Source organism: Nothoprocta perdicaria, unplaced genomic scaffold (assembly GCF_003342845.1).
Source record: "Nothoprocta perdicaria isolate Ctin4 unplaced genomic scaffold, notPer1 scaffold_92, whole genome shotgun sequence".
NCBI classification, from domain to species: Eukaryota; Metazoa; Chordata; class Aves; order Tinamiformes; family Tinamidae; genus Nothoprocta; species Nothoprocta perdicaria.
Genome location: NW_020456221.1, coordinates 1,505,980 through 1,521,269, shown reverse-complemented (window position 1 = coordinate 1,521,269; position 15,290 = coordinate 1,505,980). Strand labels below are relative to the sequence as shown.

Below are 15,290 nucleotides of genomic sequence, written 5' to 3'. Positions count from 1 at the left end.
CAGGAAGGCAGAAATGCCGCTCCCCGCCAGCGCTGGCTGCAGCCGCAGCAGCACTAATGGGCACTAGGCCTCCTGTCCAAACCCTCCCTCGAGTCACTAATGCCTCCACTAATCCCCAACACACTACCCAAAACTGGCTCTGCACCCATTTCTTCCAAAAGGAAGTAAAACAGGTTATGAACAGGGTAGCGTAAACATACAGAGCTACAAGGAAAGCGTAATTAAATGCATTAGGCTGCCCAACTAGACACCTATATTTGAATATCTGACAAGATGACAGATGAGTGCTCAGGAGCCTTGCACAACCAAATGCTGAATGAAAGTGTTATTTTTCAGGACTGACATGTCCAGGCATACACTTAGTTAGAATTGCATGCATTAAATCATTATGTCCTATTAAGTAAGTTCGTTTGGAAAAAAAATAAAAAGGGTGGGAAGGGAGGGCAGAAAACACACAGCTATTAGAATAAGCCTTCTCTGTAAGGCCTGGCAATTCTCATTATATATACATACATAAGAAAGAAATATTCTTCTTTTGGGGAGATTTTTTCATGCAAAAATTTGCTAACAATGTCAGCACATACTCCCATAATTTCTAAGTTATATTTCTGGACTAACAATATCCAAGGAGCTAATTTTAAACAGGCTATCAATCCTGTTAATTACAAGCCCTGAAGAGCAGCATAGTTTTCAGAGTATGAAACAGTTCTAAAAGCTCCTTTTTTCTATGACCTGTAGAAAAGAAGGCTTTTGTAATGAACGTAAGTATAAAGGGAATTATTTCTATTGTGCTGTGCTTTCTCAATTACATCTTTTTACAGAGTAGAAGAGAAGCATAACAAACAAATCAAACTACTTGTTCTCACAAATGACAACTTGGGTGGCATGTGTTTTAATCATTGCAAATCAGAGAAAATTCAGCCAACTGAAAAGAAATTTACTGCTGCATAGTCGCAAGAGAATCCAACACAATTTCCTCACACTCAGAATTTCATACAAACAATGTACCTATGCCACAGGACAAACAGGTGAAAATTCATTCAAAATACAGAGTCTGAAAGTAGCAATACACAAAACAGCACTGCTTTCAACATATGTTCATTTTAAAGCATCCCAGCATTTTTCCAAGGATGAATAAGCTGGCTCTACATGGTGCACTATGAGGAAATCTGAAACAGCCAAGAAGGAAGAACTGCTCTTACATGCTCTCATGACATATTTTTCCTCAACTTCATTTACAAAAAAACAAAAATACTTCAAGAGCAAGTTTAAAAAAAAAAAAAAGAGAAAATATCCCCATAGATCAAAGTTTCCTTTTATCTAATTTGTTTGGCTTTTATGTATCTCTGTCACAATGTAAAGCCCAGATCAACTCGTTGAATTTCTGGGGAAAGAAGCCCAGAGGTACATCTACTGCCTGTCACTGAAATGAATCCTCAAGTGAAAAATATCCCATACGCTAGACCACTAAACTTACAGGTAAAACTGTATTCTATTCAACAGAAGTGAATTTCACTTTAAGACATTTACAGGGCTAGTGTGCCATAATAAATTCTACTATTAAAGAACAGTAAAGTGCTGAATTATATTAATTACCTGAATCTCACTCTCGTTTATGATCTTCAGTTATAGATTTCTAATTAAGTCATTGAGCCCTTTCTGATGTAAAAGCTAACCTGTTGTGCAAATATTATAAAAATAGGTAACTTTAATCAGGAACTATATACACAACAGAATTTCTGCTTCTTTAAGTACAGCTGACAGAGATGAAAAAATTCATGCAATCATTTATAAAGATACTTAAAATGAAGAATAAGGGACACAGCTAGAAAACTTCCAATATCCTGGCATATGGCCACTCACTACATTATTATTATTATGCTAGATGCTGCCTAGATCTGGACTGATAAGCGTCATGCCACCAACATGCTTTAGTTTCTTTTATAGCTAGAGAAGTTGATTTGTAAATTTCAACTACGGCATACATTTGATCTATTTCTCTTTAAAGTGTATCATTAAATCTGAGGTTAAACTTTGAGCAAACTTCACATCTAGTCACATAACCAGCACAAGCAACACATTAGTGCAAAGAGGAAGGTGTCAGTTGTACATGATGAAGACTCTTCCCCTAACTGCATGATGCAATAGAACAATTTCCAGATTTTAAGTTCAAGTGGATTACCATGAGAACAAGAGAGAGATTCTTCTCCCAAATTAGCACAAGTTTCCAGAGGATCAACAGGAAAATGACCTCGGATACAGCTAGAATAAAAAAAAAAAGTCAAACTCAAGTTTGGAAAACTGATATGTAGCTCCAAAATTTGTCATGCTATGAAGGCAGCATTCTCGAAAAGAGCTCCAAACAAACTGCAAAACAAAATTGGCATTTAAATTGAAATTGGCCAACTGCTGCATAGAAATATGCTCACACACAACAGTCATGTCTAAGCCAGTGCATAGAGAAGATAAAAGCACTTATGGTAGTTGCAAATGTTAACAAGTCCATACAACTTGTACAGTTCAGCAATGAGTCCATAGAAAAAGAATAAGAGTAGAAATGCTCAAGCAAAACCAAAAATGATGACCTTCCAACTGTATAAAATCCACACAACAGTTATAGTAAAAAGACATCAGTGGAAAATACTCAACTCAGTCCCAAACACCCAACAGGCAAATAAGACCAGAATAGACAAGCCTTTGGCAGACAATTTTAAGAGTCTAAATATGGCATTACATTTCTAAATAATCCACAAAATATATTATATGGTATATTAATATTAAATACTGGGTAACCAACTCTGTAATTCTGATGCTAGCAACGCTTTAGCCAATGACAGCAAGAAGGAGCAAGCTAAGGGAACGCTGGTGTATCACAACAGTGCTTGAGAAAAATATTGTCAACAAGTCGCGCTTCAACAACAGTACTCTGGGACTCCACACTATCATCTATGGAGCAAAACAAAGTTCTCCAATTTTTCAGGGATGTGGCCTGCGTAGTATATGTTATGATTCACTATAACACGAGCAGCAAGACATTGCAACGTAGTATGATTTATGGGCTGGATCAAATTTTTTGCTATTTCCTTCTCATCCAGCAAATCACTAGCAGTTTGTTTATGCGAGTTTGTGGCATCAAAGTGTGAACCTGACTTGATAAGAAGATTCATGATGTCTGGATGGTTGTTCAGTGCAGCAATGTGCAAAGGACTGTTGTTGTCAGAGTCTCTAATGTTTACATCAGCACCACATTCCACCAGTATAGCAGTAACTTGTAGAGAGGGGAATTTACAAACCGGGTAGCGCCCCACACATGTAGTATTCTTGTCAACGGCAAGGTGAAGGGGGCTGAAGTTATTCTTCCCCCTGGGCTGGAGCTTAAGAAACTTGTAAATAGTCTGTTTCTTAAAATGTTCCTGTTCTGAGCTGCAAGGTACTTTTTCCAATAAGCAAATTAAATGCAAAATGATGGAAAGGGCTTTGTTCAGCTGTATTGGATCTGGAGGACACTGCGTTTGTTTCATAGCCCGTTCTATTTCGAGGACACTTTTGCACAGTATACCCATGAGATCATCAAATGTAACAGTAGTGCCCAGTAGGCCTTTTGCCCTATCCTGCAGCATGAAGGAGAAGAGTTCAGCAAATGACAGTAAACTGCTGGCTGTCATAGGGCTCAGGGGATCTAGATTGCTCTGCTGCATGTCCAAAGCATATTTCCATAAGTTGATGCAGCGCTTAAAATTTCCAGAGTCTGCATAGACAGCACCTCTGTATCTAATATAGTAGGATGTATCTGGGTGTGAAGGACCAAGAATACGTTCTCTAATTAACAGTGCTTGCATTCTCATCTCATCAGGGTCTGCAATAAGGTTTTCTAGCTCTTCTGAGCTGTTTACCTCTTTAGCGTAATCATAGGCCATAATTAGTGTTTGCGGCACAGGCTTGCTCAGGATATTAGTCCTATCACTGTATCTCATCTCCATAGCTCGTTTCCAGTATTTCAAAGCACCAAGTAGATCTCTCTTTTTGTCCACAAACGTTGCTCCTAGGAGTTCTAGAGCATTTATGCGCTCTGTCTTACTGGTCTGTACATGCTGCGTCAGAAAGTCCACAATATTTGTGTGGCCGGTGACACTTGCTGATAGAAGGGGAGTCATTCCATAGCCGTCCTTTTCCATCTTAGCACAATACTTTAGAAGCATCTTCATGATCTCCAAACTTCCAGATTCTGCACAGTCATGTAATGCAGTGTTTCCTAGCAAGGTAAGAAAATAAATTACATAAAATGAGATTTTAGTTCAAATCTCCCTTCACTAACAGTCATTTTAAATAAATACAGCTTAGGCACAAGCCTAAGAAAGGCTTTAAATGATTAGTAAAAATATTCAAGACAGATCAAAATGTTTGGTATTACAACCTCTTTAATTCTTTCAGGTAAAAGATCAAACAACTCTCCACCTCATGAGCTATTTTGTATCTGCTTTTAGGGACAAAACAAACTAATCTTGCCATCTCTATGTTGTTTTACATTTTCTTCTTCTTTTGTCAAGCATCCTTCCTTCCTATCTCCAGCTTTTATTATAAAGAAGTATGAAAATTAAAGCTGTGCCACCTCCCCATTGATTTTACTTGCCTCTACACTGTACCTCTTCGCTCTTTAAATCCAAGGCTTTTAAGTGTCTCAGGGCAGTAATCATATATAAACAAAAATACAATTCATCAAAACAAGCCCCCCATCTCAGCTGGTACTTCAGAGTGCCATTATATTTTGAGGGGGCTGCTTATTTTGTCAAGTCTATGTATACATAGATATACTTAATGATAATATTTGTTAGGTCTTTATCCTGAAGTCCTAAACTGACCCCTCTGGTTAGAGGTCCCAAAGCATAGAGAGAGGAAAACAATACTACAAAAGTAAACACCTTCAACAACAACATGTAGCTGCATATTAAGAGTCCAATTATTTACATTCAGATTATTTCTCATTAGCATGACCTTACACACCCTCTTATTTTTAGCCAGTCAGTTTCTAACACTTTGTGGTGAAGTTTCCAGCAAGCACTACTAACACTTAACCAAAAACTGCAATTTACAACTAGAGAGAAAATACAGGGCATCACAATTGAGCAAAAGCTTACATTTATTTAAAAAGCAGTGATTATATAAAGTTTGAATAAGAGGATTTAATTGGGAGAAAATATAAAAGATGCTGAAGAACTCTCCTTCCCCTCTCCCAACATAATAAAACCTCTTCTATGGTCGATTGCTTTCAAAATTAAACAAGTTCAATCTACCTTTTTCTTTATACATACTACAGATTCAGGCATACCAACTTTTCTGCCTTCCACTAAAATACACTGAAATAGTTATCAGAAAGCTTCAGTAAAAACTTCCTTCAAAATGAAAATTTCTTACACTATTGGCAAGGTAAAGGCTAGGTAAGCGGCTATCAAATCCTCAGCTTCTGTTACATCATCAGCAAGTTTCTACAATCTTAAAAAAACATTTCTTTTCCAGAAGTTCTCTGTCTCCATCTATTCCTCTGCTTTGGCTTTTAGAAGCCATGACAAAGTTTTCTAAAACTTTATTATTTGCATTTTTGACAAGCTTTCTGTTGCAAGAACAGGAAACTGATTTGCAGTGGACTTTGCTGCTCTATTTCTAGATCTTTACAGGACTAAAGGAGGAAGGGAACAAAGCAATAATGCTGAAATCTTAGGCTGATGTTTGGGAAGAGTATGTCTTAGTAGTTGTAGAGTCTACCAATATCAACTGGCAGCTTAAATTTACCTTTGAACTTTTCTTTAGTGTATTTTTTTCCAGGCTTCAATCTCTATAATGTGCATTTCACTCTTCATATTGCAGAACATTTAGCTAGTTAAATTCAAATCATTCCTTAATTTGTGCCCAAACTCTGTCCTAAGAGCTCACCACTCTAACAAAATAAATTAAGGTAAAAGTAAAGGCTTTCCGGTAGCTCGAATTTTCTGTTTATATTATTCACACTACCTTGAATAGACTAAATTTAAACGTAAAATATTTGAAGTTAATACATACATAAGAAAAAGAAAACCTAGCATTCATTAAATGTATTTCAGAAATATAAATTTTACTCCTCTTTAGAATAACCTAAATTAAGTCAGTAAAATAATTTTACTGTCTTTTGAATATATGACTTCACAGGATTTCTATTTTCCACCTAGTAAGAAACACAGCAAGGAATATGAAGTTTGTAGCTTAGGTTTGAAGAAAAACAAAAGTAAAATTGAGAAATATCTGGTGAAACCATGATGACTGTCCTTTAAATTCATTATTTTTGACAGCACAAGACTCTTTAGATCCAGTCTATCTTTTGAATTAGCTTGCTTTATCTTCTGTGCAAGTCTCTGGGAGAAGAACAAGTTTGTCTCTGAGCTTTGCAAGTTTTGGTACACAGCAAATGAGTGTACTGAACTCAACAACTGTTTGGATGAAAATGTTCTGAAGGGCACAGAACATTTTGCCTCTTCTCCCACTTGCGTTCCACCATCCTCTCCCTCCTTGTTTGCCTCTAATCTTCCACTTCTCAAAACTTTATATGTAAAGTTAATCTGCTCATTTTTTTCCCTTCACATTTGCTGGTAGGCCCTCAGAGAAATAACTGGTAGCACATTCCAAGCGTTCCTAGTTGCTCTCAATTCCAGTAGCCAGAAAGACAGCAGTGAAGTGGAACAGTCATGAGAAACAGTTCCACAATTTAAGCATAACACGCACAGAAACATACTATACAGAAAATTTAGCTGCCACTCAAATCAAATTCCTACCAAAGATGCACTGAAAAATATTTGCAAAGTCTTATAGCTGAAGTTTAATAGATTTTCGCAATGGCAGGAAACAGGAAACTACAAACATACTTTGTTCCCTAAACCAACAGGGGTTTGGGGATCCTTTGCACCTTAGGAGTGCAAGTTGCAAAGGTTAAAGAAAAAAAAAAAAAAGAAAAAGAAAAAAACTCAGAAAATACAACAGTCAACAGACAGCTTCTAAAAACTTGTAAAATATTCTTTTCCTGATATATTTCTTAAGGGCAGCCAATTATTTTGCTATCAATTACCAAAACATAGATCAACAACGCCCTCCAAAAAGAAGCACTTGAAATTATGTGTTATATGAATACATATATAAAACTGAAGCCAGGCCTTTCAGTGGCAAGTGATTTTCAAATCTCAAATACGCTGTGCAACCTTTGTTTTTAATGGAGAGCATTAGTCAGCTACAGGAACTTGAGGGGTAAACTAGTCCAGTCACACTAGAGGTTATTCCAAACCCACCTAGTCACAGCGAGACAGTTCACACTTAGGCACCTTACAAGTTTAGTTTGTCAACCGCAGTTCATCAGCATTCCCTCTGTCCTTACTACAGATCACAGAGGATAAAACTCTTGATAATTCAGTATTGACTAGTATGGGACTTTTACATTCCTAACACAAACAGAGGTCAATCAAGGCAATACACAAGAGAAACTGCTGGCAGATAGACATGTTACACAAGCCTCCTCGCTGTACTATGAGCTACAGCAAGACCAGGTAAAACACAACTACAGCAGTCAAGCTGGAGCTAAACATGAGCTGACTCCTCAGGCTGCCTGTGCCTCTGTGATGATGGCAAGACGGGACTTCTCTCAAACTAGGCTGAGACACTTAGTTCACACTGCCAGTTCAGAGTGTATTCAAGTCCATACTCCCTCCCTCACTGTGGAGCTCTGAGACACTGGCAGGCTCCAAAAGATTTTTCTAATGCCAATCTAGACAAGGCCGCCTAGGATAAAGGAAATTCAGAATTACAAGTGTTTTCACCAGTGCATGTCAGAACCCTGCATTAGCTCTGCAAACTTAACACTTGCTTTGATTAAAATAAAATTCTCAATATTTTATACAGATCATACTGTGCTTGTTAAAATTCTAGAGGCATCCTTAAATGGCAGCATTTCAGGATTAAACGTTATCTTTCATGTTTCTATTTTCTACCTTCCAGTTAATACTTCCAAGATCATCAAATTTTAAAATAAAAGCATTTCAAAGACAAAAACAAACAAAACTACAAATACTAGTAACACCTAATTTCTTACAGTTACCACACAACTATTAATATACATCTTTCCATCTTTGACACTAAGATCAATGGTAACTATTCATATTACACTGTACATCCATTATAACATTGCCCTTTATAGTATTTCATCTATTGGTAGGCATATATGTTATGATACATTAATATCAAAAAAATCCACACAAATTAAATGTCATCGTTGTCTGAATACACTCAGGTGCAGTCCAAGAATTTGCATGCCATCAATTTACAATACAGATATGCACAACACATGGGAATATTCCTAACCTACACAGAATCTCATTGCTCTTTACAAAGGTCTTAATATACAACCAAAAAAAAGTCACATTTATATCTGTATCTTTATCAGTATTATTATTATTACTACTGACTGGAAGGTTACTGACAACATACCAGAAGTACAGTAACTTGTAGCTACTCACATTGTAGTAGCTCACAGGGACCTACTTCAAGCAATGCCTAAGCTGATGTCACTTCTAATTTTTAGTGGCTGCATCTCACTTCAGTTTAATTGGATAAAACAGCAGCAGGAAGGAAGTATTACAAGAATACAAGCTCCTACAGACTAGAAATGGACATGGGCAGATAGACAGCTTAGAGCTACCAATTAAAAAAATAATAGTAATACAAGCTAGTCTTAAGAAATAAGAAGATTAGCCAGCTACCCACCTATCAATTATGAAAAGTTAAATTTGAAGCACAACTCGAAAGAGGACATAGCACTAGACTTAGTGTCTAATTCCGCCCCTTCTTGTCCTTTGAAATCTTAACAAAAAAAGCGGGTGTGTGGGGAGGTGCAAGTTGCTACCATGGCTTCATATTTTATTCTTTCGTTGCAAACACACTTTAGAAGTGTTGGTAGGTATGAAGATTACACAAAGGTTGAATGCATTGCAGCACTTACTCCCTAACTACACAGTGTTACAAAAAGCACATCTGGGAGGAATTCAAGATTATAATGAGGTCATACCTTTCTATGTCAGAAACAAATTATTCCCAAAATAGATGGATAGCTTGTGACATGGGAAGGAAAGAAAGAGAAGCAATGACACAGAAAGTGATTCAGCTTGATTTACAACCAATATAAATTAATTCCACCTCCTAAGACTTATAAAATGATAGATTTCTGGAATGTAAAACTTCTTTTAAAATCTTCTATTAGTCTGACTTCATACCCCAAAGCTGATCATGAAGAAACACACTCAATTGCTCAAGTTTAAACATACGAGAAAAAAATTATTTGGAGGACATAAGCAGTGTATAAAACGAATCACACATGTATTTTTACCACCTCAGAGATGAAATTCATTACCTTTGTAAAGTGTTTTGTGTAATGCCAGTGGAGTGTCTTCTTCTTTTAAACCTGAGCACTTTAAGCAAGCAAGTCCTCTACCAATACTACTGACTTTAAAAAAGTGTTGATATATATATATGCGCAAATGTAGACAGTGCATAAGAGAACTGACATTTGCTTTATGCTTACTATACACAACAATTTCTTTTAATTGTTTAAAAGTAATAAACTCCCCCTTTATAAAGTAATTACACAAAAAAAAAAACCAAACAACCATTAGCCTCGACAATTCAGTTTCCATATCTGGTAATGGAGTAATTGCTCCCTTGCTCACAAAAGTATTTAAGGGTAATCTCTATTACCAAGATTAACAATATAGAGCATCAACAATATACAAAATGCTGTAAATCGATCAGCTTCAACATGAACTTTTTTCATTTGAAATTCAAGAATTTATTCTTTTAATATTGTATTTTCCTTCGCTGTTTTGTTTACAGACATTCCTACTGGTGTCCTGTGTCACAAAGCATCACACACAAAACATGCGCAAAATGCAGAGCACTCCATCACGTAATGCCATCCAAAAAAGGAAAATGCAAAGCTAACCAAAAAGCAAAGCCAGAACAGTTTTGGAATAAGGCCTTTATTCATTGACAGTGGGAGGGAAGGGGGTAGGAGAACCCTTTGTTTTTCTTCCAAAATTAACTTCTGGCAAGCACAAAAGACAAAAAACTCTGAGGAAAACAAGTCTGTCAGACTCCTTGATGTTTACTTCTAGAGAAGATTAATTATTTTTAATGTATACTAAACCACAGTAACCATAGAGCAAGGAGTGTGTGCCTCTATCTAATCCCCCTGTTTCTGGGTCTGCCAAGTGCATAAAAGGCTTGCTTCCCCCTCCCATCAGGTTTCAGAGTTACACTCTCCAGTCTCCCATGTAAATGATAACACTGAAATAGTGTAAGCACTTGATAAAATAATACTATGAGAATAACCTTAAAATTACTCAGACTGAACTACGTATAGGCCTGTATTTCCCAAAATAAGCCAGGAAATTGGACAAGCTTCATCCTCCATATTATTTCACAAAGCCAGTATAATCAAGATCTGCACCATAGCTAGCGGCATTTAAGAACAAGCCTTTTAATTACAGATCTTTCAATCTGCGTTTTCAAAATACATGATATCTTCTAGCTGTTAATAGTAGTACAGAGAATCATAAACAAAGAAATAAATGTTCCTGTGCCAATCTCAAAGACAAACCTAAAAAAATAACAGCAGTTCTTATGATCTTTCCTAATACTTGGGGACTTGGGGGGGGAATTCGTTCTTTGGCTAGCAAATGCATCTGCTAACAATTCAGAAGGAATGGACGTAGTAAAAAAATCTCTAGTAAAAAAATAGGAACATCAGCTTGTTGAGAAAGACTGTATTCCAAGCAGCTAAGCAATGGGAAAGAGTTACAAGCTGTGTTAGGGAAAGGAAAAAAAAAAAAAAAACTGCCCATCATGCAATTATTTTGAAAGACAGTACTTATTCCCTGTGCCATTCCAGACAGTCCACCCTGGCTATCAGAGCTAATATACCTGATCTACATTTTAATCTCTCAATTTAGAAAAGAAGGGAATGAATCTCCTTTACTGCAGCTGCTCTCATAAAAGAGATAAAATACAGTGCAAAGTATACAGGTTGCAAACTTAGACGTAAATGTTTTTATCTGGAGTTATATTATAGGTATGATATTCCTTTAGAATGGTTTATTTGAAAAAATATTTCATGCTGGAAATTAAATGAACTTTAAGTAGAAGAATCCAATTCTAACAAACACAGCCCGAAGCAGATCACCAGCAGAGTCCATATACATAATCTCCAGGCCCAGCAAAGACCACTACCACTAGAATTACAAGAGTTGGCATCCTTCACACCTGGGAGAGGCCTGTACAGAAAAACACACCAGCAAAACGCTGTGACCAAAAATCTAAAGGTGTCTTCTTAAAGGTGTACATGAGCACTTCCCCTCAACTACAGATCACGGACAGGCTTTGCAGTGCAGCAAAAATGAATACTGTATGGAGCCAAAATGCAAAATGTTCTTCCTAATCCTAGTACACAATCTTTCTAATCCAAGCACACAGGTAGATTCGTGCCTCACTCCAAATTTAGGTATAATGCTCTTCCCACTCAAAAAACAAACAAACCACCTTGCTTCTACTGCTACAGAAATCTATTAGACATCTATTTCATAATGCTGAAAAAAACTTGTTAGTTTTAATCTGTGTCATCTTGATTCAGGAATAAAGTCTTAGGGAACCTCAGGCTAAGGTTTTAGCCTGTGAATTACAAAGACAAGGCACTAATTAACTCATATCGCAAACACTGTTTTAGCTACTTTTTTGCTTTTCCTTACCTAGAAAAGCTCTTTAATTCTACAGGTATTTTTGCTATTTTATATAACTCTAAGAAATAAGAAAAAGTGTTTTTTTCCTTCACAAAGTTCATTTCTCCTCCTCTTTTTCCAAGGTTTCAAAAATAGTATCTGGAAGATAATTTCTAATGAACTCCCTTAGCAGTGATTTTCTAAGCACACTTCTAGTAAAGGTTCGGTTCTGTTCTTATAAGGAGCTTTACAACTTCAAATACAGCAAAATTTACAGGAAGAGGCCTATCTAAAGATAGTTCAGACAAAGACAGCAACTATTTTTACTACTCAGGAGCATAGGTCTCTGGCATCCTCTTGATCTCCCTGCTACAAGTGACCCTACTCTGTCAAGGGGACGTTTGAAAGACAACAGAGAGGAATAAAAAGATAAAACCTGAGAGTAATGCATGGGAAGTTACTTTGAGATGGATTATATGAGTACACTATTAATCCTATCAGAAACATTCATTTGGAAATAGCTGGCAGGCACTCTTGCAAAACCAAGTTTAGAAGGCTAGCTGTTGAGCTTCAGCCATTGCTCCATTCATAGCATTGTAATATTTAAGGCTATCAGTTTTGCTCAGCTCTGCTACCTTTCCACAGCTGGGTGTCAGCATTCATGATACTTTCCTTCTCCCTAACCTTGTCACTGCTTATTAAATTACTTCAGAGATTAGACTGCTTCATGATGCCGGAAGGAAAAACTATGCCTATATCAGAGGACAGTTTCCATGTGCAGAAAAGATAGGTCATATTTGACTGTGTATAAATAATTTGTTTGCATACACTGCAGATCAAAAATACATTAAAAAAGTTCTAATAAGTTTACACATACTCGATTCAGCCTAGTTCAAAAAAATATTTTTTTTTAAAAAAGAGATCAGCTAATCAGCTATATCTTAGGAACTTCTGCTCATGGGCCTAACTTCTGAGTCACACAGAAACTGAAGGAAGCAAAGAGAAATGAATTGAGATAACAAACTGAGATCAGTGAGAAAATCCGCAGGAGTGCACAGATGTCATTCAGTCTTGTAAGTAATAAAGAAAAAAATAATCCACAAGTGACTAAGGATCAGCATATTAAAGCTTACTCCACTAACAGAAAGTAAGAAAAAAGACTTTTTTTTTGTTCTATGAGATATTTAACAACACATTGTTTGTATCTATCATTTAAAGGAATGGAGTTATTTTTTTTTTTAAAAAGTACATCTTATATTTAGCTTATTATTTCAAGCACCCAATCTAGGAACATGACATTTTTATCCAATCACAAGTTCATGATGATTCACAGGCAACATCAAATTATTACAAAGATTTATTTTCCTCTGCCCACTTCTATGACAAATTTGTAGCTTAGCTTTCTTTACACTAACCTCACATATCTGCACGATTTGCTGAAAAAGGCATATTCAGCTGAAAGCTATTTCAAATATATTACTCCCATATTTGGCATTTAAGTAAGTTACGCTATGTTTCTCCTCTATTAAATTTTAAGTATATTGTTAAAAATGCATCTAGCTAGAAATGAGTATTCAATCTACTAACTGATAAAAGATATTTATTAGATTATTAACATATATAAAGAATAAGCTGCTAAAACCCAATTCTGGCTCAACGAGCTAAAAAATTAACCATAATTTACAATAATTCACATACTTTTTCAGCCAGTATCACATGCATGTGCAAGTTTGAAATGCAATAAAAGTTAACGAGCAAGAGTTTCACATAATTATGATCACTGGAGAAAGCACTGGTATCTTCACTTTGAAAAATGTTGTTCGGATAACTGTAAATAAAGGCAAAGAAATGTCCTTTGTGATCCCTGCACTACTCTCAAGGCCTCTGCTGTTATAACAACCACAAGCGGCACCAGTTTTTGAATCCTAGTACAAAATTTTGAAAAAATAGAGGAGGGAAAAAAAAAAGAGATTCAAGAGGAATAAAAAGCAGGAAGGAGAAGTTAAGAAAGTGTTTATTCATCTTATTCTTCTTTATGTATGTTTCCTTACTATAGTCTTAGTGGCACAGGCCAGTGTTACGTGCAGTGCATTTGGCTTGTTAAGCAACAGAATGTAAAGTATCCCACATTTTATACAGCTTATGCTCATGTATCTGTGCATTTTACTATATGTACACACTACAACTAAGATAAACAGCAAAAGTTGGTAAGCTTTTGCACATATATACATGCCAAATCCCTTTCAAAAAATGGAGTTTATGATAAAAACCAAACAATACATTTGGAAGTATATAAAGAGTATGTTAAAAAAATGTAAATCCATAGTTAAACACACTTCACTTCCTATTGGAAAAAAAAAAAACCTTTCACATTATGAGACAAAAAGACTATTTTTGGATGTGGGTCTCCTAAAGGGTAACTGAATAACTTCACTCCTCTTTGCTACACGGGAAGTGAGACAGTGAACTTACCTTTAACACTTTTTCTGTTCACATCTGCTCCCTTCTCAAGTAAATACTGAGCGATCTCTTTGTGGCCCTTATAGCAGGAGATCATCAAGCAGGTATGCCCGTGACGGTTCGATACCTCCAGATCTGCTTTGTGCTCCACCAGGTACTTCACAATTTCCAGGTGACCGTCAAAACAGGCGGCTCTGAGCGGCGTGGAATTGGTCAGCGTCGTGTTGTTGACGGAGGCGCCGTGGTCCAGCAGGCACTGAACCACCTTCAGGTGCCCGGCGGCCGAGGCGGCCCACAGCGGCGGGGCTCCCTCGATGGTCTCGCCATCGAAATTCACCGAGCCGCCCACCTCGATGGAGGCGGCGCAGTGCTCCAGCAAGTACTCCACCATGTCGAGGTGCCCGTAGCGGGCCGCCATCAGCAGCGGCGTGGCGCCGTTGGTCTTCTCCGAGACGAGCGAGGCCACCTCTTCCCGGGACTTGCTCGCGAGCAGCTTGGAGAGCAGGCGCAGCTTGCCATCGCGCGCCGCGTTGAACACCGCCGTCTTCAGATCCATGTGGGCCGGCGTGGCGGCGGCGGCGGCACCCGCCCGCCGCGGGACACGGCGCCTCGGCTCACGGCGCGGCCCCCGGGCCCGCGGCCACGCTGCTCAGCCCGCCGCGCCGCGGCCGGGACAACATGGAGACTCCGAGCGAGGTCCTGGCCGAGCGAGGCGCACCTGCGGGACAAGGACACCCTCAGCGCACCCGCCCTTCACTTCTCGGCTAAAAACACATAGAATTGTACTTTTTCTTCCTTTTTCCCCCTCTTCCTTTCATGTTCTCGCAGCTCTACAAAGCCCAGCTCGGGGCGCTGCGCAGGGCCCAGGCGGAAAGCTGCGCAGCGCCGCGGAGACCCCGCGTCTCTCTCCGCCCCCCCAGGGAGCGGCACCGGCCGCCCCAAGGCCCCGCTCCCGCCGCCGCTACGGGGACAGGGCGCGAGGCGCCGGGCTACCTCCCCGGGCTGCCTCCCCGGGCTGCCTTTGCGGGGCCGCCACCAGAGCCGTCCCCCTCC

The 15,290-nt window shown here is 38.2% G+C and overlaps 1 protein-coding gene across 1 annotated transcript; it reads right to left on the bottom strand.

Moving 5' to 3' along the window:
- Positions 1–277: 277 nt before the first annotated feature.
- On the bottom strand, positions 278–14,799 carry FEM1C (fem-1 homolog C). Its single transcript, XM_026052830.1, has 2 exons — positions 14,250–14,799; positions 278–4,252 (listed from the first exon to the last, which is right to left on the bottom strand). The coding sequence occupies exons 1-2, from the start codon at positions 14,791–14,793 to the stop codon at positions 2,943–2,945; spliced, it is 1,854 nt and encodes a 617-aa protein (XP_025908615.1). The 5' UTR covers positions 14,794–14,799; the 3' UTR covers positions 278–2,942.
- Positions 14,800–15,290: the final 491 nt, after the last annotated feature.